The sequence below is a fragment of the Lutjanus erythropterus genome, chromosome 8 (assembly GCF_056507025.1).
Source record: "Lutjanus erythropterus isolate fLutEry1 chromosome 8, fLutEry1.hap2, whole genome shotgun sequence".
NCBI lineage: Eukaryota > Metazoa > Chordata > Actinopteri > Lutjaniformes > Lutjanidae > Lutjanus > Lutjanus erythropterus.
This window is the reverse complement of record NC_139324.1, coordinates 916,745-941,340: the sequence shown is the minus strand read 5'-3', so window position 1 is coordinate 941,340 and position 24,596 is coordinate 916,745. Positions and strand designations below refer to the sequence as shown.

Genomic DNA, 24,596 nt, shown 5'->3' with positions numbered 1-24,596 from the left:
AGTTGTGTCTTGGTTCTGTAGCTATAAACATATGGTTAGAAGAAAATAAAAAAAATTTTGTCGTTTATATAAAGTAATCGCTTTCCCATTCAAAGCCCATTCGAGCAGCGGAACATCCGCAACGTTGGCTCTCGCGGAACGAACTGAGGCATTGAGCGGGGGACCGAAAAGGTAGTCGGACAGGAAGCGGATGTGCGAAAATGTAGTTAAACTTAAGCAAAAGTGAACATTGCAAGCAAAAACTGGGAAAGGTGAGTTATTTTCCTGTCAAAGGTTACAGTATTTCGCTTTTATTGTATGTATTTTACTTTCAATACGAGAACTTTAAGGCCAATGAAACATACATTGCGTTGGTAACTTTAACAATGTTTGTGGTGTTAGCCTATGCTAGCGGCCGAGCAGTGCATTTTTATTCGCGGCTACAGATACTTAAAATGTCACAGTTACTAACAAAGATCTTTAAAAGTTTTAAATTCAAGCTGTGTCAACTTCAGTTTCTATGGGTTTACATTGTGCCCAATGTTAACAATTTCTCTACTGCTTCCATGAAACAGAGCAAGTCTAATTCATGTCATTTCACATGTCAACTTGAACTGGCACGTTCCCTGTTCGGAATATAACTACGAGGAACGAACGATATAAATAATGTGTAGGATCATTGCCGGATTAATAATTGTTCAACTGCATCAGTATTTGGGCAAAAGACGAGCAAAATGACGCACTCATCAGCTCAGTCTTCAAAAGCAAGATGACTGAATTCATTCTGACAACTGACTGTCCTGACTTATATGTTTAAAATCCATTATTTATTTAACTACAATAATACAGGGGTCTAGATGAGACTCTGGCTGTTCACTGAAATTGGTATCGTTAAAGGGATAGTTCACCCAAAGATGAAAATTCAATATCATAATATCATGATGCATAACAATTATTATCTACTCAGCCACATGCAGATTGAAGGTAAGGTTTAGTCTTTTTAGTCCACAAAACACTGATGGAGTTTCAGGGTAAAACCGCATTGCAGAATCTCCCATACAATTTAAGTAAATGGTGACCAGTTTTCAAATGGAAAAAATAACTAAAAAAAACCCCAAAATGCTTGTCTGGTGTAGTCCACGTCTCCTAAAGCCCTGACATGCTGTTTACTTATGCATGTACAATGTCACACCACACACACACACACACACACACACACACACACACACACACACACACACCTAATTCAGACGGTGTGAATGTGGTTCCAAGCTAAGGATCTACTATGAAAATTTAGGCTAAAAACATGGTGCAAATGACGTCTTTCAAGTAAGTTTGCCATGTCGCACCTTTAGTAGGTTTAAATAACACCGAACAAGCAGTATGGAGGCATTAATGAGGTTTTTTGTTGTTTGGTTGGTTGTTGTTTCTTTTTAAAAAAGTGGTCACAATTCAGTTAAGTTGTAAATCAACATTTAGGCCTATTGTCATTTTGCCTTAAGTGTAATTTTGAACTGACAATGAATTCACTCAGAAGAGTACATATGCGTTTTCACATTTAAGGTTTATTTTTGTTGTGAAAGTTTAATTAAATTATGACATTAATGGAGATTATATGCCATGTATTTACTGAACCCAATCATATGTCATCAGAAATTAAGGAAACATGTTAAGCTGAAGTATTGGTTTCTTTGACAATTCTGCCACAGCCAACATGTTCTACTTTGAAAGTTCCATTCCAGCATGGAACATCTGTTTTTGTTTGCCCATTTCATGGTTAAAATTTATGCTGAATGATCACAGAATGAGTAAGTGTCTGTTTATGAAATGTAAGAAATCAGTAATAATTAGGGATGGGCACGATTAATCGATGATCGATAATTGATCATTAAGAATTTTGTCGATCACGTAATTTGTTTTCGATTTTTCGACAGTGTTAAACAGAGTTCATGTAGTGTGCGTCGAGAAAGCACTGTAATGAATTTCAGTATGTGGCGGTAGTAAAATATCCCACCAGCGGGGGACGATATAGCAGAGAAAACCGCCTGCGAGCTGACTTCTGCCCTGCCACCGTATCTGAAGGTAGTAAACATGAAGCGTGCACGGCAAACAAAAACCAGTAGGTTAAGTAAGCTCTAGCCCAGGACAGTTACCACCGTAGCCTTCATGTAAACCTATAGGCCTATAATGTGTTATTGTTATGTGGGATCTCCCTCTCTCAGCCGTGCCTTCTGGCAAAAAAAAAAAAAAAAAGGTCAGCTGCAAGTCTACTTTGTTCTTTGATTAAATGACTATTAGTTAATAATATGATGTTTTATTTTTGTGTTTAAAAGAGGCGAAATGTAGCCCATTTATTTTGTTTTAGAGAATAGCCTACTGGCTCTTATTTTGTTAAGATCCCGAGTCCCGATGCCTCCGCGTAGGTCTATTTCTATAACAGTTGCATATTTAAATTGTAAATCGCGCAAGACGTGGATTAAAGTTCTCCTTAAATTATTATTATTTATTATGATTTTTTATTCTGTCTAAAAGAGGCGGAATTGTATTTTGTTTGAGAAAATAGTACTGTCACCGGCTTTTATTTTGTGAGGAGTTTCAGCCCGACGCCTCGCGGTGTTTTGTTTAACAGTTGCACATTTAAACTGTAGCCTAAATTGTGCAAGAGGATTGTTGGATTAAAGGTTCTTCTTGAAATAAATACTTAATTGAGAAAAAACAGACTGCCTGTGGTATTTTTAATCATTTTTTCTATCAGACATTTCTTAATGATTAAATCGATAATTGATCGTTAATTCTCATGATTATCGATCAAAAAGTTTGTCGAAAATGCCCATCCCTAGTAATAATCTTGCAGAAGGGTTAGGTCTGACCTTTAACTTGCTGATACATATAGACACCTTGTTCCTGTATTTATAATGTTCTGTTGTGTGTGTTGTTTTTAATGTGATAGGGTGTTACACCAAAAACCAAAAAGGCTGGAACATTGTTATAGCTTTCTTCTGCTTGAATGCCTGGATGAAAATCATTTCCTTCAACAAATAACCAAGGATACCAAACGTCCGCACAATGAATCCATCCAATCCATTTGGTAGTCCACAAGGTGGTGCTTTCCAAGCCCCAAGCAACACTATGAAGACTGGTTTGTTCCAGTCATTTGGACAGCAAAGTCCTAGCAATCAGCCCCAAACTATGAGTTTTTATCAAACTTCAGCATTCGGACAGCCATCTGTTTTAAATCAGCCCTCACCTCATGGAAACACCATCTTTGGACAGACCTCTGCCTTTGGACAGTCGTCTACACAGACCCCCTCGCAGCCAGCAGCAAGCCAAGCTCCAGCATTTGGACAGTCCTCATTAGGAATGAGTAGCTCGGGCTTTGGTAGTAACATCGCACCAGCTTTTGGACAGACTGCTGGACCAAACCAGAGTTCAGTCTTTGGGCAGACACCTGCGTTTGGGCAGCCTTCTGCATTTGGACAGGCTTCAGGATTTGGCCAGCAGCCCCCGGGATTCGGCAAACAGCCAGCCGGGTTTGGCCAACAGTCGTCTGGGTTTGGAAACTCACAGATGGCTTCCGGCTCCACTGCTGCATTAGGGCAGCCTCAGCCACTGGCTTTTGGTCAGTCTGCGTTTGGACAGCAGTTGTCTACCAGTGCCACCACCAGTGTATTTGGCACAGGTCAGAGTGTGGCCCCAAGCAGAGGCTTCGGATCATCCCAGTTCAGTTTCAAGCCAGCCAATGAGGCACTGTTCAAACCCATTTTCAGCGCCAGCCCTGAGCCCACTAACCCTCAAACTATGTCAATGTCCAGCTCACCTTTTGGTAACAGTGGGTCCCAGACGAGCACCAGTACTACAAGTAGTAGCAGCACCACCACTACCGGCTTCTCTTTGTTGACTGGGCCTAAGTCTGGGCCACTGGGCTTCAGCTTCTCACAGCCAGCGGCAGCCCCTTCTATCTCTGCTCAAAACAACCCACTAACAACTGGCAACAGCAGCAGTCCCTCCAACACTCTGCAGTTCACCTTTTCCCAGCCAGCCGCCCCCTCCAGCTCCAACACCCAGACGTCCACCACCCAGCCCACCACCCCATCGTCTTTCAGCTTCTCAGCCAAAGCCATCCAGCCCCAGGCAACATCCCTTTTTGGAGGTTTTGGTCAGCCCTCAGCCTTTGGAGACACCAAAGCCAAAGCAGAAACTAGTACAGATGAGAAGGGGGGCAGCCTTGAGGGCCTAGGGGACACAAATATATTTGCACGACTAAGCAAAGGCACCAAGCGCAAGGAAGATCAAGCGGTCCCCTGCACTGGCTCAGAGAAGCCTACCACAGAGGAGGTCGTTCCAGCAGAGGTAGACTCACCAAGACATCCCCCAAAGAGGCCCCTAATGAGATCCCGCCCACCGGCTGGCTTATTTGGCAGGGCACTGAATGATCTTCGTAGAGACCCTAACCCAGTGAGGCGTGAGGCCACAAAGGAGACTCAGCAGCAAACACTGACGTGGGAGGAGACAGAGAAGGAAGAAGTCCAAGCTCAGAGTGACGACCTGCCTGCCACACCACCCACAGCACCAGCACTGAGCAGGGAGGTGCTAGAAAAAGCTGAAGAGTTAGGTGAGACGTTAACACAGTGTTTATTATGTGCATGTTGTATCTGGATGTGTTTATGATTTTTAATCAGTTTTTTTCACTTGTAGAAATCCTCTGCAGTATTAGTGATTGAGTTAAATTTGGGGTTAGTACCAAACTAACAAGTTTTCTTACATCTGGAGAACAAGACTTTTAGGCCAGGACATCAGTGCAGCATCACAGTACCTCATTAAATGCTTTTGTTGCACACATTTTTCCTTTTTCAAAAAATTGCGATTTGGGTCTGTGATTTGGATGTTGCACTTGGCCATATTGTGATTTCAATAGTATCGCAATTAATTGTGCAGCCCTAATCACAGAATTTGATTATGATTCGTAGGCATGACTAAACATCAGTGTTCATTTTGATGAGAATTTTAAATTTATTTTTTGTCTTGGTTGCTTACTGGAAATTGTAGTAAGTTAAGAGTAAAGACTGAAGTTAGTCTTTACTCTTTTTGGCATAGTGAATAGAGATGTCATAATTTATGGTTTAATTTTTTTTTTACTTATGTCACTGACACAATTTAGTCATGAAATAAAAATACAGAAAAAAAATACATATTGTTCAAATTTCTATTGCAAAATTAAGTTTTGGTTTTGATAAAGTACAGAAACCCAGACATACTGTATATCTTTATCCTGCTGAATTTCAAGTACATAATTAAAATAATGGATTGCATCACTTGAATATACTCATCCTGTTGTCTGCTTTTTAACTCGTCATACCTCTCTAGATTCAGCAAAAGCCCCAGACCCGATGCCCGAAACCACAACCCCTGTGAAGCGTGCTGTACGCAGGGAGAGCTCTGATAGCCTGCAGTCTCCCCCTGACTGCACCATCATTCACTGCAGGAATGTGCCTCCAGCCCTCAACAAGAGGGACACAATCGAGAAACATTTTTGTCGTTTTGGCAAAGTCCGTAAAGTGTTCTGCCGGCCTGCCAAGAACCTGGCCATAGTCCACTTTGATGACCATGTGAGTTAACTCTAATTTTCACCATACTCTGGCTATTGGACAGTCTGAGTAGTTTCCTGGCTTCATAAAAGCAAGGAGTTAATGATAACCAATCCTGTCCTCCACTATTTTTTTTTTTTCAGCACACTTAACTTGGTACAGTAAATTTTATTATCACTGATAGTGTCAGACTGCTATTTCCTAGCTTTTCTTGAGTGGAGCACTGGTTTTATTACTAGCTGTTTGGACTTCTTATTCTCTTTCCTAGTCTCTGCAGGGTTAGGGTTAGGAAGGATTAACCCCTAAAGTTAACTGACTAACCCTCTGATTCAGCTTTGTGAGACAGGTCAAAGATGATGATTTGTAGTTTGCAATGAAATCACAATGTTTTCTGTCAATTTTGATTTCTGTCTTCTCTTTCAGGCATCAGCAGCTAAGGCAAAGAAGAAAGGCAAAGTCCTGCAGAGACAGGAACTCCTTCTCTTGTGGCAGAGAAAAAAGCAAAGTAAATACAACATATTTCTGTAGCTCAAATAATATAGAAATAATTGCTTGTACCTAGCAGTCACAGTCCTGATGTCATTCACCACTAAATAAGTCCTATGGTGACTCCTTACTCTTGTAATTGGTGAGCATTATAGGATAATTCAATGAAAATGACAGACAGTCATAAAAAAAATCATAAATCGTAGTAACAATTTAGATGTGATGATGGAAATGTTTGGTTTAGGTACCTTGAAAGTGCTTGAATTTTACCCTTAAAAAGCTGTATGAACACTGTATATACTGATGTAAAAAGTATATCATAAAAGTATCATAGAAAAGTAAAGTATCATAGAACTACTATTCTACTACTTCAACTACTACATTGATTCGGAGTTGTTTTTGTACATTAGGCCCAGGTGACAAAGGGAGCAGAGCTGCAGCAGGGATGGAGGAGGCAGAGGGAGAGAGTCATGAGGACGCCGAGCCCAAAGCTGGTACTTCTCCACGCAGAAGACCTGCGCTCAGAGCTCCTGCAGTCAGCAGCATGGTGAACTTCAGCCACAGGTAACACTTGTGTGAAAGTCTTTGTCATTATCAGTGTTGGGTAGCATTACTATTAAAAACTAAGTTGTTTACAGAGTTACCTATTGAGAAAAGTACTTTTGTGTTACCAAAAACGGAAACCCCTTATGATCCCTTACACAGTGCAGTGTGCAACTGTCGGAAAAATATGTCAGCATCAATGAAAGGAACTGATAAACTCAGAGGCATACAATTTAGTGCAGTTTAGAACCTTCTCTGGAATCTATTCCCACCTCAAGCAGCTAATGAACCAGTTGGCTTTGTGAATACACTTTGTCAATGCTTAGGCTCACATGCACACCATAAAAGTGCACAGGGTTTTACCCAACCAGTGTTCTCTGTAGTTCACTCTTTTATAACGCTGGGAGCTTTTTTACAAAACATATGCAAACAAACATATATGGAGCATTGACTCGACAAAAGGTTTGATCGTGGGGAATTGTTCAATACACCCATTTCAAGGTCTGCCTTGATTTACTCCATGAATTCAGTTTCCGCAGAGACCTTAAATGCAAAAAAGTCGCCCTCACAGTCTCTTCTGGTGACAGGTGCAGTTGGCGGTAGTTCTTGCAGTGGTGGAAATCTGGTAAAATTGTAACAATAACTGAGTGCTTATTTTCAGTGTAACTAAATAACTGCTTTAATTGCACAACTAACATGTTGAGTTACTTGTTACATCAAAAAAGTAATCGTAGTATTCTAATGAGTGACTTTGTCAGATGTTCCCCCCTAATACCATCAATGTTAAAGCATTTTGGACTTAACTTTAGTTGCAGTGCCTGGACCAATGGACACCCTGAAAATAGTTGCAAAAGTTGTGACTGTCTAACGTGTCTTTTCATGTGTCAGCTCTCCAGTGAAGAAGTCATCTTTGGCCAAGTCTCTGCAGTTTGATGCTGAACCTCAGAAAGAGAGCAGCACAGAGTCCCAGAGCTCAGAGCGCACAGTCCCTTCCTCACTCCTCCACCTCATTGGCCAGGTGGCTGAGACCTCTGAAGACAAGTACCGCCTCCTGGAGCAGAGAGACAAGATCCTGCGCCAAGGTTCATCTCCTACTAATCTGTTGCAGCCACTAACATGGCTAGAACACGAGAGACACTCTAACTGTGTGCATAATGTGTCCACACAGGTCGACCCAAGAGGACGGACCTGGACCTGTCAAAGGTGTTTGTAGGGACGTGTCCTGACATGTGTCCAGAGAAGGAGAGGTTCATGAGGGAAACACGGAAACAGCTGAGCATCTTCGAGGTCGTCCCAGATACAGAGATGGTAATGTCTTTCGTGCTTACGTTCTCCATTCAGACTGAGACAGTATTGTGAGATGTGGCATCATGTCTCTGGTATTCTTGCATTTTTTTCTGACATGTTTTTTTTTAGAGTTTTGCAACACAGGGCACTTGCTATACTCACCGGCAACTTATGAATGCAGTAAAGGACAGAAAGAAATGACCTTTCTCGATTATCTAACTGCAGTTATTGCTTATTTGCAGGCTCACACGGAATCTATGCCACAGAATTCTGACATTTCTGCAGATTTTTCCCACAGTTTCCACAGATTTTAAATGAACAGAGATGCTGCTTGTAAATTTCAGAATGTTATCAAGCACATTGCTGTGTATTTATTAATGTGTGTTGAGACTGTAATTATTGGCAAATGAATGATTAGTTTAATGGTCTTGCAAATTAATTTTAGCGGTCTTTTCTCCACATTGAACCTTGTATTTGAGTAACCTTGTGTCATACATTTTATACCGGTTGACTCTTCCAAAAATTGTTCACACTTTGCTTTGAACTTTTGTTGATGGAAAAAAAAAACAGATTAAAGGTTACAAGCAAAAAAATAATTCTGCAGATTTTCATTCTCGAAGGAGCACTGATTCCGCTTGGGCCCGCTTATTTGGACACATCATGCTTATTAAAAACAAGTAGATCGCATTGCAGGTAATTCCAATGTAACTGTCATTTACTGTCCCCAACTAGGTGGATCACACAGCAGCCATCAAGGAGTACAGCCGCTCATCTGCTGACCAGGAGGAGCCCCTGCCCCATGAGTTGCGCCCCCTGCCTGTGCTCAGCATGACCATGGACTATCTGGTGACTCAGATCATGGATCAGGGCCAGGACAACTACCGGGACTGGTATGACTTTGTCTGGAACAGAACCCGTGGCATCCGCAAGGTTAGCTGCCCTCTGCAAAAGATAACTGAACTCTATTTTTGCTATTTGAATACTTCCTATAAGTGTCCAACAGCAAACCCACTGTTTCAACACAATTTCTGCATTAAGTCATGATACTGATTTCGTCCTCGATCATCTACAGGACATCACCCAGCAGCACCTGTGCTGCCCACACACGGTGTCGCTGATTGAGAAGTGCACACGCTTCCATGTGCACTGCGCTCACCACCTCTGTGAGGAGCATATGTCATCTTTTGATGCCAAGATCAACAACGAAAACATGACAAAGTGCCTCCAGAGTCTCAAAGAAATGTACCAGGACCTGGCCACACGTCATATCTACTGCCCACGGGAGGCAGAGTTTCGTCAATACAGCGTGCTGCTGAAACTCAATGACGGTGACATCCTACGGTCAGTTGATTGAAACACACACATACAACAAATTATTGATTAAATATGTTGAAATTGTCATTCATACATCTTCAGCTGTGACTACGAGTGGTTAACAAATACCTCCTTATGCTTCATGTCCACGCAGTGATGTGCAACAATTCCGTGATGAGGTGCGTAATTCTCCTGAGGTGAAGTTTGCTGTGCAGGCATTCACTGCAGTCAACAGCAACAACTTTGTCCGCTTCTTCAAGCTAGTGAAAGGAGCCTCGTACCTCGCCAGCTGCCTTCTGCACAGATACTTCAATCAGGTTAGAAATGGGTTCCTTCATTGATAAATGAGAGTTGAGCTTTTTCCTCATTTTGAATCAAGGCAAATCCAATTGTCTTTTTCCTGTTTTCATGTGTCAAAACTTAACCAATCATGGAGGAGGAGAAGCAAATAAATAGCCATGTATAGAACAGATAGAGAAGAGTTTTCATATATAATGTTAAGAATTGTTGCATGAGAGAGCAGGTCCAAATAGGAGTTTGTGTGCTTCAGTATTTGTGTAATTTTAAAAGAGTATTTGTTCGTCTGCCTGCAGGTCAGAGCTAAGGCCTTGAAGACCTTGACTTTGGCCCACACCGTGGGTCAACGTGGATCAACTGCGTTCCCAGTTGAGGACATAGTTCGGATGTTAATGTTCCACAACGCTGCAGAGGCAACTGACTTCATCCAGCAGTATGGCCTGAATGTCAACGATGAGTGAGTATTTACAAGTGGTCTGATAGATGTTTGGCTTGATTTGATTATAAAAAGTTTTGATTATCTAACCATAGCCCCACTGCACTACGTAAACCAATTCTAAACCTCAGAGAAAAATGCCTTTCTAAACCTTTCTAGACCCCATCCCATCTATAGGTATGTTTTGCACCTTTTAGATTTGAGCAAAGATGTAAATATCATCATAGAAGGCCACATGACGGTGCTATAGACCTGCTGCAGGAAATATATTAAAGTTGTTTTTAATATAACCTCCTGAGTAGAGGTAATAACCATAATACTGTAAACCCTGAGAAAGGAATATTATAGCTTCAGAGTATTTTTTGCAAACATTGTTCACAGCGTGGTGGAGTTGAGTCGGACAGCCTATCAGGAGCCAGACCTGCCGCTGTCCCAGAAGAGGTCGGACATTATACTCACAAAGAAAACCGTGCTGGTTGGAGAGGTGGTGAATGGTGGCCCCCTCCCTAACCCTCCTAGGCACACCCCTGTCTGCAGCTTTGACTCCCAAAACAAGTACCGTGGAGAAGGTCTGCCGGCTGAGCCCACTCCAAGCCAGTTCAAAGGTACTCACTAGACTTGCACCGATTAATCGGCAATGCTCGGAATCGGGACGGTTTTCACGTGACTGGCCTTGACCGGTGACCGGCCGGTCAGTGTCACAAATCCGATTCTGTGCCCGTCATTGTCACACACATGTTCTGCACGATGGTCACGTCATGCGCGCAGCAGACAAACTGACCGTGACGTCAACACAGCGCTGATAACAGCTACACACTGCTGTCAATTACAGTTCTTAGAAAGACTGAAAATCGGAACCGACCAAAATCAGAATCGGTAGGTCAGACCCCTCAAAAATCGGAAATCGGAATCGGCAAAGAAAGTTGAAATCGGTGCAAGTATAGTACTCACTCCATTTCACTGACGCTGACCCTGCTGGGAAATTATTTTCTCTTTCACCTCTTATCTGACCAATTTTGTGCTGCATATAGAAATACTGAAATTTTGTCAAATGAAGAAAAAAACTCTGTAGGAACAACTCTAAGAAGCCCATGTATACTCTTATCACATCTACAAGAATGTTGGAAATTCATCTTATCAATAATATTGGCTGAAAAGTTTCTTTGTTGTCTCAGCTATTGCTGCCAAGGTGGAGGCAGCACCACTCAGCATTGAGGTCGTGCCAGTCAAGGTTCCAGACATGCCATCTGGGTTTGGGTTGCCCCCAGCTGTTCCAGATGAGACCGGAGAGCCCAGCGCACCGTATCGCAGCCCGGCCTGCCCAGCAGACGCTCCGCAGCTGTTCCAGCCTATATCTCAGCCTCAGCCTGTCAAACCGCTGTCACCTCCACCCAAACCTCAGCCGGTGTACAGCGATGAGGTGGGCACGATCTCTCTTAGATGTCCCACTTGGAAAACTGAAATTATTTTCCCAGCATTTGTCTGGTAGATGATTATTTTATAGCCACAGTATAGCCACAGTGTTTTTCCTCTGATCTTTGTATTCCTGACTGATGGTGTCTTTGTACATGTGGTGATGTAGGCACAGTGGTGGGAAGTAGTCAGGTATATTTGTGAGGTACACTAACTACCGGAGCTTGAGTATTTAATTCTAATGCAACTTTACACTTTTACTCCACTTTACTTCAGTACATTTTCTAACTGCTGTAGTTACTTTACAGATCAGTCAAATTAAAGTTATGCTTATACATTAATGCGCCTGTAATAATAATTCAATAGTTTAACAAATATAACACTGTTCTAAAGACTTTTCATATTTTATCTACATTTTGCTGACAATACTTATGTTTTTTATCAAGGAAAAAAATGATTACAGGGCTTTTCCTTCATTTTATAGTATTTTCACAGTGCAGTATTGTTACCTTTACTGAAATAATTTATCTGAATACTTATTCCACCACTGTGGAATGGCATTCCAGTAACCAAATGCCAACTGCAATAAATGTAATGTCTAATCTAACATTTGGTCAAAATATAATTAGAAATTCAACAATGTATTTTTTTAAAATCCACAAAAAAAAATTCATGGCAAAAGTTTTGACAGTTGATTAACGTTAGTCATGTTTTCTCTTAAAAATGTCAAGAGTCCCTGTTTCACTGAGGATGTGTTGTGCTTCTTTGCTTTATGTGACTTAGGCAATAGACTCAACAATTCAACTGATAATGTAAAAAAAACATTAGTTTCAGTCCAGTGTGTAAGAAATTGAATATATTATTCCTAAGTGTGTTTCCATTAGTGTATAATCACCTTAAAATAACAATTGTTGTTTTTGTTGTTACTATGTTGCACTGCTATGTTTCTACAGCCCAGAATGGACAAACCAAACACAAGCCCTAGTTATTACCTTTCACATTTTTCATGAGTTTCGCAGCCACTATAGGTTCTCCAACATGTTTGGAAGGTTAGAGTGGGCTGACAACTTTGTGATCTGCCAGCACAGATGACACACAGTGGTCAAAAACAGAAAGATAAAAGGTCTCAGTCTGTATTAATTACAGATCATTAAAGCAACACTTTTGTTTTTAGTGTACATATAATATAACTGTGCTGTTTCTGTTCTGTCCTGCAGGATGTCATGGCTGTATTAGACTGCGTTATTGAAGAGGTGGTTGAAGCAGCATTAAGGGAGGTCGCTGATGCTGGCGCCAACTACGCCACAACAGCTCTAGAGTAAGTTCAAGTGATCCAGCCAGCCAGCTTTTCGTGTGCTTGACACATTTGAATCATATTTTATTTCCCTTCCTTACAGTTATTATTATTTAATCACATTGTGTAGAAGGTGTTCCAAACCCCCTTATATGTATGTTTTTCATTAAGATGACTAACTTCCTGTCGTGTTGCCTTTGGTTCTGTAGGGAGAGCAGTGTGCACGTGGACTCTCTGGTGACTGAGGTGTTGGGACAGATGCTGCAGGAGATGTCCTCCACCGAGATCAATCTGGAACAAGAGCGTGTTGCTGAAGAGAAATGCAAGCTTGAAGAAGCCAGGTTGGTCTACTGACAGTGAAGGGTAGCCTGATAACCACCTGTTGATTTCAGCAGACTGCGTTTTATTATAAATCTCAGCTTGGTTGAAAAAAGGGGAAAACATCTTCTACCCTGACCCAAAACTCAAGATACAAAATAATCTGTCTTAGCTCTTAGTTTTATATTTTATGTAGAGGTTGCAAAGTTTTATAAATCCATTTCATGGATACTGGTAGACTGTTAACAAAGCATCCAGATCGTGACATTCAGAGTACGGCTGCATTCTTTTTATTTTCCACAAAAACAGTTGTGGAATTAACCCTGTGAGAAGATTTCATTTCATAGCATTATATCATGTTATATTAAAAATAATAAACTTTATTTATATAACACATTACATAGCATAAGGGCTTTACTGTAAAAACAGAACACAAGTAAAACAAAAATGAACGAAAATGTCATAAACATTAATCATTGAACAGCAGTTTTTAAAAAGTGTGTTCTTCTTCAGGATTCATAATTGCAATTCATCATAATTACAGTGTCTTGTCAGTTTAAAGTGATTATTGAGGTAGTCTTATTTGCCACAACTCACCCACATTTCCCTCTCCATGTCTGTTGGTGGCAGGAGGAGGCAGGAACACGAGGCCTTCCTGGTTCAGTTCAGCTTCTCTCTCTGCACAGAGATCATCTATGAAGTTTTAGATGAGACCATCAAGGAGACTGCAACCTCTGAGATCCAGTAAGGCTCTGAAACCCAACCAAGTTCTAATCTGGTCTGTTGTTAGGTTACATAATTAACAAGACTGTGTAAAATGGTAATGAAATGCTCAAATTAAAAAGCAGTATCATGGAGTTTAACGACTTCCATTGGCACGCTTATTTTCACAAATGACACTTTTTTTTTTAAATTCCCTCTTCAGACAGGCAGTGAATGAGAAAGCAGAGTGTGTGGCTAAATGCACAGAGCAGGTCTGTACAAGTCTAGTTGAGGAGACTCTGAATGCAGACATCGCTTTGTTGGTTGAACACATCCTTGAAGTTGAGTTGCAACGCATCCACAAGTACATCAAAAGGTAAGAGAGTCACAGTGTAAAGCCAGAGAAATAATCAGATCATCCTGTGATGCTGCAGTGAAAACCAAGATGTTCTTTGTTCTGCTGGTATTGGATATTTTGGTAACATCACTCCATTATACTGACAAACCAGTGAACCATTCTCACCCTGGTAAATGTCAGTTAAAATATCCCTTTACTATGTATCATCTGTTACATCTTTTCTCATCCGTACCACCAGGTGGCGTGATGTGGTAGCAGTACGCCGGCAGCTGAAGAGACAGATGAGAGGTTTCCCTGCAGCTCCTTGCTGTGTGGACCCTCGCTTCAAACTGAAGGCTCTGGCTCCCAGCGCCCCTGTGCAGCCCTCCATCACAGATCTGGCCCAGGGTCTGGTCAACCTGGGAAACGCTGGCACCCTGGCCCTCTCCAGTACCAGGTATGTACCTCTCCAATCAGTTTTGTTATCCAAATGTTTCCTTGGAATGCACATGAGGGTTGATTCAAAGCCTGTGGAGATTCAGCTAGAAATAGTTATGGCCCCCACACTGAAACTAAGTAATGTTTTAATGTGGACAAAACCTATTTTAGGCACTTTAGTGTATGCTATATTTAGAATAATTTCACCACGTTGCTGTCAAACGCTTTCTGACAGGGAATCTAAGCAGCCATATCCATTCTATCTCTTCAAAGCCACCACACTCCTATGATTAAAATATTTTACCTCACAGAACATAGGGGTTGCTGGTCAATTGCTGCCATGATTGGTTTTGTTTGTTTGCATTATTGTGTGAATTGGGTTGTTAGTTAGGATCCATTGTTTCTTGCTGCAGATCGAAGCAGCTGTAGTTTCAAATTTGGATTAAAAATCTAATCAAATTCAATTCAAGTTTAGGTGCTTACTATTATTTACATAGTTCCCTAAATTGCTTAGTATGAAGGCTATCGTGTATTGAGTTTTTCAGTGGCTTTAATGAAAATGTGATGAATATTGTCCCATATTTGTCACTGCAGTATTATATAATCTACAGCACATAATGTATGACTGTGAGATTTTTTTTGCAGGATGTCATTTATGGCTAAATCCCTTTGTTTTTGTCTTTTTTTTGATACAAATGTCACTTTACTTCTCCAGTAAAATTCAAAGTAACTGAAAAAGATATTTACATTGCCAAAGCAAGTGTGAGGTACATAGACCAAGGAACTGTGATTTTGCCTGCAGTGCATATGCTTATATAGATAAACAGATATATTGATAAATAACATGAAATAAAACAGAAAAAAGAATGCAGTTAAAAAAACAAATACATTAAGATGGTGTGTATTTTTTTAAAGGTTGTTGAAAATGAGAGAAGAAGTGATCCACCAGATGAGAGTCCACTACTACTATCAGCAGCTGCTCGAGTGAGTCCTGAGTGTCTTTCTGCAGTCAGAGGTCAGTGTCACAGAGCAACTTTTTGACCTCTTTTTGGTGTTTCTCTCAGTGAGACAGTGTGGGCACCACTCGACCTGCCAGCACTGGTGACAGAAAATATCTCCAACCCACCAGACCGAATCTTCTGGAAAGCTGTTGTCCTCTTACCGAGCGACGATGAGAGTGTATCCAGCCTGGCAGACAGGTAGGCAGCTGCAGTGTAATTATACGAATTCCTTCTTTTCTAATTAATAGAATTTCTTCCAGTCAAAGACTTCCAGGGTTCACTGGACCTTTCATTAATTGTCTCTGCTCCTGTCTGTTGTCTTTAGGATCCTGTCAGACTGGCTGGAGGTGAAGCTTGGTGGTAGTAGGGGGTCAGAGGCGAGTGAGAAGCAGCTTGTTGGGGCACTGCAGACCCTCTGTGTCACCAGTTCACTTCAGGAAAAAGAAGAACGCATTCACAAAGTCCATATCAGCATCAAGGTGAGTTCAGACTACTACAATACAAAGAAAAGAATCGAATAGAACATCTGTACGTTCTGCCTAAATTCTACCAGCATGTACATGTTGCAACCAGAGGAAACAACACTCTGGACTTGGCTTATACAAACATTAAAAACTCTTACAAAGCAGAGCCTCTCCCCCATATTGGTAACCCAGACCACATAACTGTCAGACTCATACCAGCATACAGGCCCAGAGTGAAGCGGGACAAGCCAGTGGTTAGGGAGGTCAGAATGTGGCCACAGGAAGCAACTGCACAGTACACAGATTCTGTCATCGGCTACATCAATAAGTGTACTGAGGATGTAGCTGAGGTCAGAACCATCAAGAGGCGTGCTAATCAGAAGCCATGGCTGACAGGGGAAGTGCGCTCATTGCTCAAAGCACGAGACGAGGCATTCAGAGCTGGATACTCTGCAGCATATGCACTCGCAAGAAGCAATCTGGCCCGGGGAATTAAAGGGGCAAAACGGCAGTATGCACAAACACTGAACAGCCAATTCACTGAAGCTAATGACTCACGTCGCTTGTGGCAGGGAATTCATTCCATCACCGACTATAAACCCCCTCCCCTGTGGATGTGTCATTCTGACCCCTTGTTTCCACTGAACACCTTCTATGCACGTTTTGAGGCCAAAAACACAGCGCATGCACAGACACCACTGCCAGCACTGAGCGACCAAACACTACAGCTCACCACAGCTGGAGTAAAGAAGGCCCTGGCTAGCGTCAACCCACGCAAGGCTGCAGGGCCAGACAACATTCCTGGACGTGTTCTGAAAAACTGTGCTGAGCAGCTGAAGGATGTTTTCTAGAGGTGGTGAAAAAAATCGATTATTAATTAATCGCAATTATGTTATGGACGAGTGTGAATTGATCATTAAATTTTCAAAAATCGATTATTTTTTGCATTATTTTATTTTGTAAAATACAACGGAAGTTGAACGTCACGCAAACACGCCAGTTCCAGTTCGCAAGTGCGTGCAGCAGTCAGAGCGAGTGAGCCGTACAAGCAGGTGTAAAATGGACGAGAAACAACCAGCAACGAGCAACCAACTAGGGGTGCAATGGATCACAGTTGATCCGTGTCCCGTACGGATCGCCCTCTACGGTTCGGCACGCATGTGATCTGCACACCACATGTGAGCATCATAGTTTTATTGTCACTGTTACTTTTGTATAAGATAATACCCGAAATCTCAATGCAGAGTTGCAGTGAAAATACAGGACAGATGCTGCTGTGTGCAGCGCATCTCTGTGAAGAGCGACTGATTTAAAAGCCGTCACATCGCCTTGAGTGAAATCCAGACCGTAACTTTTTTCACTGATGTAACTATGCTATCACCAAAGAAACAGATCATAAAACTGTGGTGTCAGTCAGCTGGTGGAAAAGCTGCAGCTGCTAAAAGTGAACAACGGCATTTGCAACTGGGTCTGCGACAGTCAGGGTGGGCAGCCGCACATCAACGACCATGACTGTGAGCACAGGCTCTCCGCAGGGCTGCGTCCTGAGCCCTTTGCTCTTCAGCCTGCTCACCTCTGACTGCACTGCCAGATTCTGCAGCAACTACATCCAGACTTTCGCAGATGACACGACGGTGGTGGGCCTCATTAAGGACAACAGCGAGTCTGCATACAGGGAGGAAGTGAAACAGCTGAGTTCATGGTGTAGCTCCCACAACCTCTTCCTCAATGTGGACAAGACCATTGAGGTTGTTATTGATTTCAGGATGGCTGGCAAACAGGATCATGAACCACTATTCATCGATGGTACTGCTGTGAAGGTCAGCAGTGTGAAGTATCTTGGGGTTCACATTGATGATGACCTCACTTCAACCACTAACACCTCAGCAGTCCTCAAAAAAGCTCAGCAGCGGCTCCACTCCCGCCGCAGACTCAGGAAAACTGGCCTCCCCACCACACACCTCACCACCTTCTACAGGGGCACCACTGAAAGCATCCTGACCTATGGCTTCACCACCTGGTTTGGGTGCTGCAGTGTGAAGGACAAAAAGCGCCTTAACAGACTGGTCAAGACAGCCAGCAAATCATTGGTGCCCCACTCCCCTGCCTGATGGAGCTATACCAGCAGCGCTGCATCAGTAGAGCCATCTCCATCATCATGGACCCGCTCCACCCCTCCCACCACATCTTCTCCCTTTTGCCATCAGGGACGAGATACGGCAGCATCAGCTGCAAGACTAGCAGGAAGCTAAATAGCTTCTTTCCCCAGGCTGTAAGACTTATTAACGGACTGTCCCCCATCCCCACATACATACCCACACTCACCCATGACAGCTAGTCACCTGTCAAGTTAAGAGACTGAATGCACTTTGAGAGAATGGACTGTTTTTATCTTATTTTATTCCTATTTATTAGTTTATAATGATGCTTATATTTTATTATGTTTACTATTTTATTGAATGTTTCTATTGCACTGCAGTCGTTGATTGAGAAACGGAGTTTTGTTCTCTTGTGTATGTAAATGCACAGTGAAAATGACAATAAATATCCTTGATCCTTGACCTAATCTAACCTAACCTAATCTAAGGTCAGAATATAAAGTATTTACCGAGCTTTTATTTTTTGCTGATTCAATATGTGCAGTGAAACACAGCATCAAATACAAATGAGGCTCAGCTAAGAGGCGAAAGTGCAAGAGAGAGTGATGATTGGATTATGGGTAAAGATAAGAATGGCGCACTATTAGATGGATGACCAGTTATGTTTTAGGTGCTTAAAAGTAAAATGAAAACATTACCCATGTCTCAGTCATGACATAACATGTAATGACAGTTTGCATGCTACTTTTATTTTCATCGTTTAGATGTAAGTTTTACCAGTGATTCGTACTGGGTTTCTTTTGGGAAAGTCCAACATCCAATCATCTGAATTTTAGACCTTAAAATGTCTTTAATACAGTTTAGACAGGTCTTAAAAAATAATTGGAATGTGAGTTGCATTAACGTTGGTCTCTGTTTTTTTTTTTATCAATGCTGTAACAGCTACAAAAGGAAACCAAAAACCACTAATGCAAACTGTGTAGGCTGGTCAGAATCATCAGAGCGCACCCAGCTCATCAAAATAACAACAAAGACTAAAAGCAATGGTCATGTTTTATCTAGGTTTGCAAGGCCCATAAAAAGTCAGCCAATAGTGAATAGTGATGTCTTTGAATGCCTCATTTTGTCAGTCTAAAACCCAAAGATATTAATATGGTAATATGATAACATGATAATTAATGAAGAAAGTTGGGAAATGTCCATATTTGAGAGGCTGAAAACAGCATTTTCTGCCATATTTTAATGAAAAATTACTTTAACTATGAATTGATTATCAAAAAAGTTTAATTCTTTTTTGCCACTTGTCTGACTGAGCAAGTGGGCAATCCTTACTGTTCAACCCTGAGTGTGTTAAGAATTACCAGTATTAACACCAGCATTTATGCATTTCATCACGGTACAGTAGTATAATTTAGTTTACAGCGCATAAAACACTTTTTAAGTGTGCAGTACCTGTTTAGTAACCAACGCTGGTGTTGATAAATTGTTGTTATTTAGATAGATAAAGACATTGTGCCTAGGCACTTATGTGACATGAGATTTTCTGTCTCCCAGGCATCCCGGGGCCCTCTGACCGAAGACAGCCTGTCCAAAATGGAGGAGTGCTGTGAGCTCCATGGGACAGGAGCTCTGATCACGTTGCTCCCTGCCACACCCATCGTTGAGCCTGGGCCCGACGAACAGGATGTACCTCTGCTGTCAGCCCTGCTGCAGCTCAAACAGCTGCAGAAAGCCAGCACCTGGCACTGCCCACTGCCTCTGGTCATCCTGGTGCCAGGGCCTGACGGTGGCTCTGATGATACACAGAACCTCAAAGAAGGTAGTTAATGACCGCTGTAATCACATGAAAGTGTTTCTAATTAATATACTTTTGAGATTAAGATAATGGTCACAAGTTTAAACACAGTCTGGGGTACAGAAGAAGCAGGTGATGGCAGTTGTGTTGTATGTCAGGCAGTAATCATGAATTAATGAATTATTCCTCTCATGGCGCCCTCTCCCTCAGCCTTGATGCTGCACACGCTGGTCGAGGAGGGCCTGATATCAGAGTACACATTCTTCTTCATACCAGAGACCACAAGTGACCTACAGGGATCCAAACAGGTGCTACACAAACACATCACACAAACACAAGTGTCACAAGTGTGCAGGGAAGGCTGTGTTATGTTAAATGGCCTTTTCTGTGTTGTTTTTACACAAGTTTACATTTAGGCCACCAAAAATGTACCTTGGCCACAAAAGCAAATAGTTCAGAAGAAATATGAAGCAATTTTCAGACATCAAGTGGATTCTTAACATCAGTTTATACTAACAACACTTCACCTTAAATCTGCCATCACTCACTCCAAACTGTAAAGGGTTATGTCAAAATAAATCACTTCATCAATCAGGAAATCACTGCCACCAGTATTATTTTAACTAGCACAGTCAACAGCCTGAGGAATTGTTGTCAGTTATCATATTACATTTTTCTATTTAATATTTCATTCAGACTTAGCCCACTTCCACAGGGTGTCAATTAAAACTCAGGTCACCTTGTGAAATGTTGGATAGTTCTTCTTCAAAGTTTTTATGGCCTATTTAATTAACTGTTCTCAAAGTTTTCTGACACCTGTCCTGTTGTGTGTCTCTAGCTAACTCAGGCTATGCGCTGGCTGCTGGCCCGTGCTCTACCACCCTTCCCGCTCTCTTGCCAAACCCTGGTGCAGCTCGTAGAGGCCGGTTTGAGTCATGAGTTCAGTCCCAGACTTTTCGCCCACCACCAGGAGCGGGCTGCTGCTAATCTCCCTTCCGAGGACCCCGCGCCCATCATCCAGCTGTACAATGCCGTCCTGGCTCACATTGCTGACAAAGTGTCGTCCCAAGAGCTCAGTAGGTTCTCATGGCCACCAGGCGAGTTCTCCCTGCCTGATACCCGTGACTTTGTCCCTCATCTGGGCTGGAACTCTGTCCAGCACCTGGCCTGGCTACGCAAAGCCATCCTCAGCCTCCAGCTGCCACAGTGGGAGCAGCTATCTGACACAGGTCAGTGACTGAGATCTTGTCCTTGTGCAGGGAGGGCTCTTGATTACTGCAGAGTTTCATGAATGCTTCCCTGACTGTACAAAATCGTCCTGAGTACGAAAGAACCACACAGATATGAATAAGAGGTAATAATCCATGTATTCTACTTCCCTTTACTATCGCCTCCTCCTCTCCCTGTCTAGACTTGTGGTCTGAGCTTTGCTCTTCCATCTTTCGCTACGCTGCTCAGATCCCAGTCTCACGCTGCAGTCAGCCTCTCCTAATGTCACGGTTGGAAAACCTTCTGGAACGGGTCAGGCTAAAGCATCTACATAACCAAATACCCAGATCCGAAGTGAAATCAAGCAGCAGGCAGAGCACTGATGTACCCCCAACCTTAAGTCTGATTCCTTGGGATGACGTGCTGGTGGTTTGCATTGACCACAGACTAAAAGACTGGCAAATTCCTGGACCACCAGTCTGTGAAGGTGAGGACTGATTGTGATTTAGATTGAGAACCAATGCACGTTTTCTCTGTGAACCCTCTGAAGATGCATCACAACATGCCATTATTGGTTAATGTTGTTGTTGTGTCAGGTGCTGTGACAGAGGATGGGGAGATCCTGGTTTACTTCCCCACGGAGTCGTTGAAGGGTTTTCAGCCACCTGAGGAATGGACCCAGGCCGCGAGAAAAACACACAGGGAGAAGCAGCAAGAGAGGGAAGGGTAAGAACAGGTTACCCTCTGTTTGAATGTCATCTGACTGTTTAGTTTAGTTTAGTTTGCCACATACCTTAAAGTATGACAAGTTCTTGTAAACTTACTGCTGGCTGAGACAGATGTCAGAAATATGATTTATTTTATTCACGTTAGATTTGTTTCCATTAATATATTTTTGATTTTATGTAGAGGCTTTGCTCTATATTAACTCTTGTTTGGCTTTTACTGTTGCTGCTCTGAAAATGTTCAGTTCCAAGTAAAGAAGCTCCAAAAAGCCCTGAAGAAAAGTGTCATCAGTCTTTCAGACTTCTTTTCAGACTGGATGTGACTTATCCTTTTTCCTCTTCCTCTCAGGGCGAGTGCAGCTGTGTGTGCCATGCATACCAGTCTGTCCCTCAGACAGAAGTTGTTCTACAGCCTGTTGGTGCCTCTCAAGCCCACAGCCACCCCACTGGACATCACGCACACCCCCACAGCACAGGAGCTGTTGGCCCACAAAGTCCTCCAGAGCTTAGAAGAGGAGAAGGCTGAGAGCAAAAGGTAAAGCTACAGCTCTGCTGTTAAATGTTGTCACTGCATCCAGAATTCATGTTTGTAGAAAACAAATTTTAAAAGAGGAGGTATGTGTGAGTAAAAAATACATCATCTTATCAAAAATAGATAAGAAGGTCTAGTTTTAATCCTTTATTTAGTTGTAGCTCAGATATGGCTCACAGCCAATGTATAGATTATAGAGGAGCATTCAATTTTTAGCACAGCTTCCTATTTGTGACATTGTTAACATGGTGTTTATTGCATAGCTCAGAATTTTTTAAGTGGTATTGTATGAGGTATTTATCCACAGCCAACAGTAGATGGTTTTCAGCACAACTCTGGTTTGGAGAAGCAAAGAGGAGTAACAGCATGGAGGCTAAGCAATGTATTGCTAGTAGTATTGCAAGCAATCCAAAGTATTCCTATAATGAATTTTGCATAGAATTAGACCTCACACAGAAAGTGGTTTGTGGGAGTCCATTGAAATTATTATTTTTAAAAAGATTAGTAATATATGTCTGTGTTTGTTTGTGTGTGTTGTGTCTACAGGAGCATGGAGCAGTTTCAACGTTGGCTGGATGGTGACCCCGTGGACCACTTGTCCACCCCGCTTTTCATTCCATCCTCCACACTGTTGTCCATGCCTACAACAATAGTGCAGGCACCTACAGGCAAGACTCGAGATGCTGCTCTCATACAGGTATGACATGTCCCCTCCAACATTCATTAAAACCCCTCAGTGATGCAACATTTTTAAACATGTCTGAAGAAGGGCTTTTGCGATGGTATATTAGTGAAAGTTCATGGGAGTATTATCTAGTGTCCTGACTATTTTTCCTTTTTTGACATATAGCATGTAGTATTTATCACGTTCGGATGTGCAAGCCTTTACAAACTTTTTTGCATGATGTGTCCCCTCACCGCACTCAGTGATCCTGCAACAACTTGAGTCCTTTTTCAAACAGCCAGTCTGGATGATAATAAAAGTGAAGGTAGCAGGTCTGGTCAAACCTACTGAGCTTTACACTTAAACCTAATTTGACCCAAATATGCTGCGTTAATGATGAGCTGTTAGCAGTTGCAGTGAATCTCATCTTCAGCCTACATGGTAGATAAACTTTTGTTGTAACTGTAAAATAAAAGTAGTGATATCTTATCCATGTTACAAACGCCAAGATTCATTAGCAGTATTTTCTAAATGTTGCAGTCACGAATTTCAGTCAGCATGCTGTTTCCTTGTTTTGACTTTCCAGGAGCCAGAGCCTGAAGACGTGTCAGACAAAGCAAAGTGGCCTAAAACCACACCTGTGTCGATGGCATGGCAATTGAATGAGCTGGAGCGACAGATTTTGGCGAGCCAAGAGGAGGAACTGGCCTGCAGACTGAAGTTGAGTGGTCTGCTGAGCATTGTTGATGACTGATGAACTACTGAAGGAAGATCTTTTAACAGACGACTCTGTACGTTGCAAATGTTTCAAAACCGAGGACAAACAAATTAACTTTCTGACAGCAGAGAGAGACTAAAGTGATTTATTTGCTGAGCTTATGGCACTGTTAAGTTCACTCAAAATGCCGCACTTTGACTCCTTTATCTTTTAGTTTGTTGAGGTCAGATTCACTGCAACAGTGTGACTTATTTTATTTTTACTTTTTTATTTTTATGTTTGTATTAAGGTATGCGTTTGTACAACAGGAGAAGAAAATCAAGATTTTGTTTTAATTTAGTAACCATTAAATTTGCATTTAGAACTTGAAAGTGTGTTATAATAAATAGTGTCTGAGATTTCTGTTGGTTTTTGCACAAACCTAATGAGATGCTCTCAAAATTGTGTCATAGTCTGTTAAACCAGCTACAGTCCCTAGAATGATGATAGAATGTGTTGTTTGAACCTATTTTTGTACTGGTGAGTTATGAAATTGCCTAATAGCTAAATACTGAATAAAAGTGTTGTTTTTTTTATCTAAACATCCCATTAAGCTCAGTTGTCATTTTTTAGTTGAACAGGCTCTGGCGCTTAGTCAACATAGGGTCATTATAATCAGTACATAAGCACATTTGTAGTAATTGTCATAGCCATGCGCTGATTGGCGGACCTAATGGCTCTTTCATCTCTTTCTCAACCCAACTGGTTTGTGATTAGACAGCCAAGCTAAATTTTAACAATTTTGTATAGGGCTGCAACTAATTGTTTTCCTCACGGATTAATCTGCTGATTATTTTACAATTTGATGTGTAAAAATTCTGAAAATATTGAAAAAGGCCCAGAGCCCAAAGTGACATTTTCACAGAAATTGTTTTGTCTTCAAAATAATAAAATATCTATTAAAATAATTGGAAGGAAAAG

At 41.8% G+C, this 24,596-nt stretch overlaps 1 protein-coding gene across 1 annotated transcript; it reads left to right on the top strand.

The window, feature by feature from the left end:
* The first annotated feature begins 137 nt into the window (after positions 1 to 137).
* mcm3ap (minichromosome maintenance complex component 3 associated protein) lies at positions 138 to 24,202 on the top strand. The gene is made up of 29 exons (XM_084724215.1): positions 138 to 251; positions 2,930 to 4,591; positions 5,344 to 5,585; positions 5,988 to 6,069; positions 6,461 to 6,614; positions 7,482 to 7,675; positions 7,762 to 7,901; positions 8,613 to 8,810; positions 8,953 to 9,221; positions 9,349 to 9,511; positions 9,788 to 9,948; positions 10,309 to 10,532; positions 11,103 to 11,347; positions 12,558 to 12,658; positions 12,844 to 12,975; positions 13,583 to 13,696; positions 13,878 to 14,030; positions 14,251 to 14,448; positions 15,345 to 15,413; positions 15,494 to 15,628; positions 15,756 to 15,909; positions 19,548 to 19,812; positions 19,999 to 20,096; positions 20,627 to 21,017; positions 21,200 to 21,484; positions 21,594 to 21,723; positions 22,072 to 22,257; positions 22,801 to 22,951; positions 23,505 to 24,202. The coding sequence occupies exons 2-29, from the start codon at positions 3,046 to 3,048 to the stop codon at positions 23,670 to 23,672; spliced, it is 6,348 nt and encodes a 2,115-aa protein (XP_084580341.1). The 5' UTR covers positions 138 to 251; positions 2,930 to 3,045; the 3' UTR covers positions 23,673 to 24,202.
* The last annotated feature ends 394 nt before the right edge of the window (positions 24,203 to 24,596 follow it).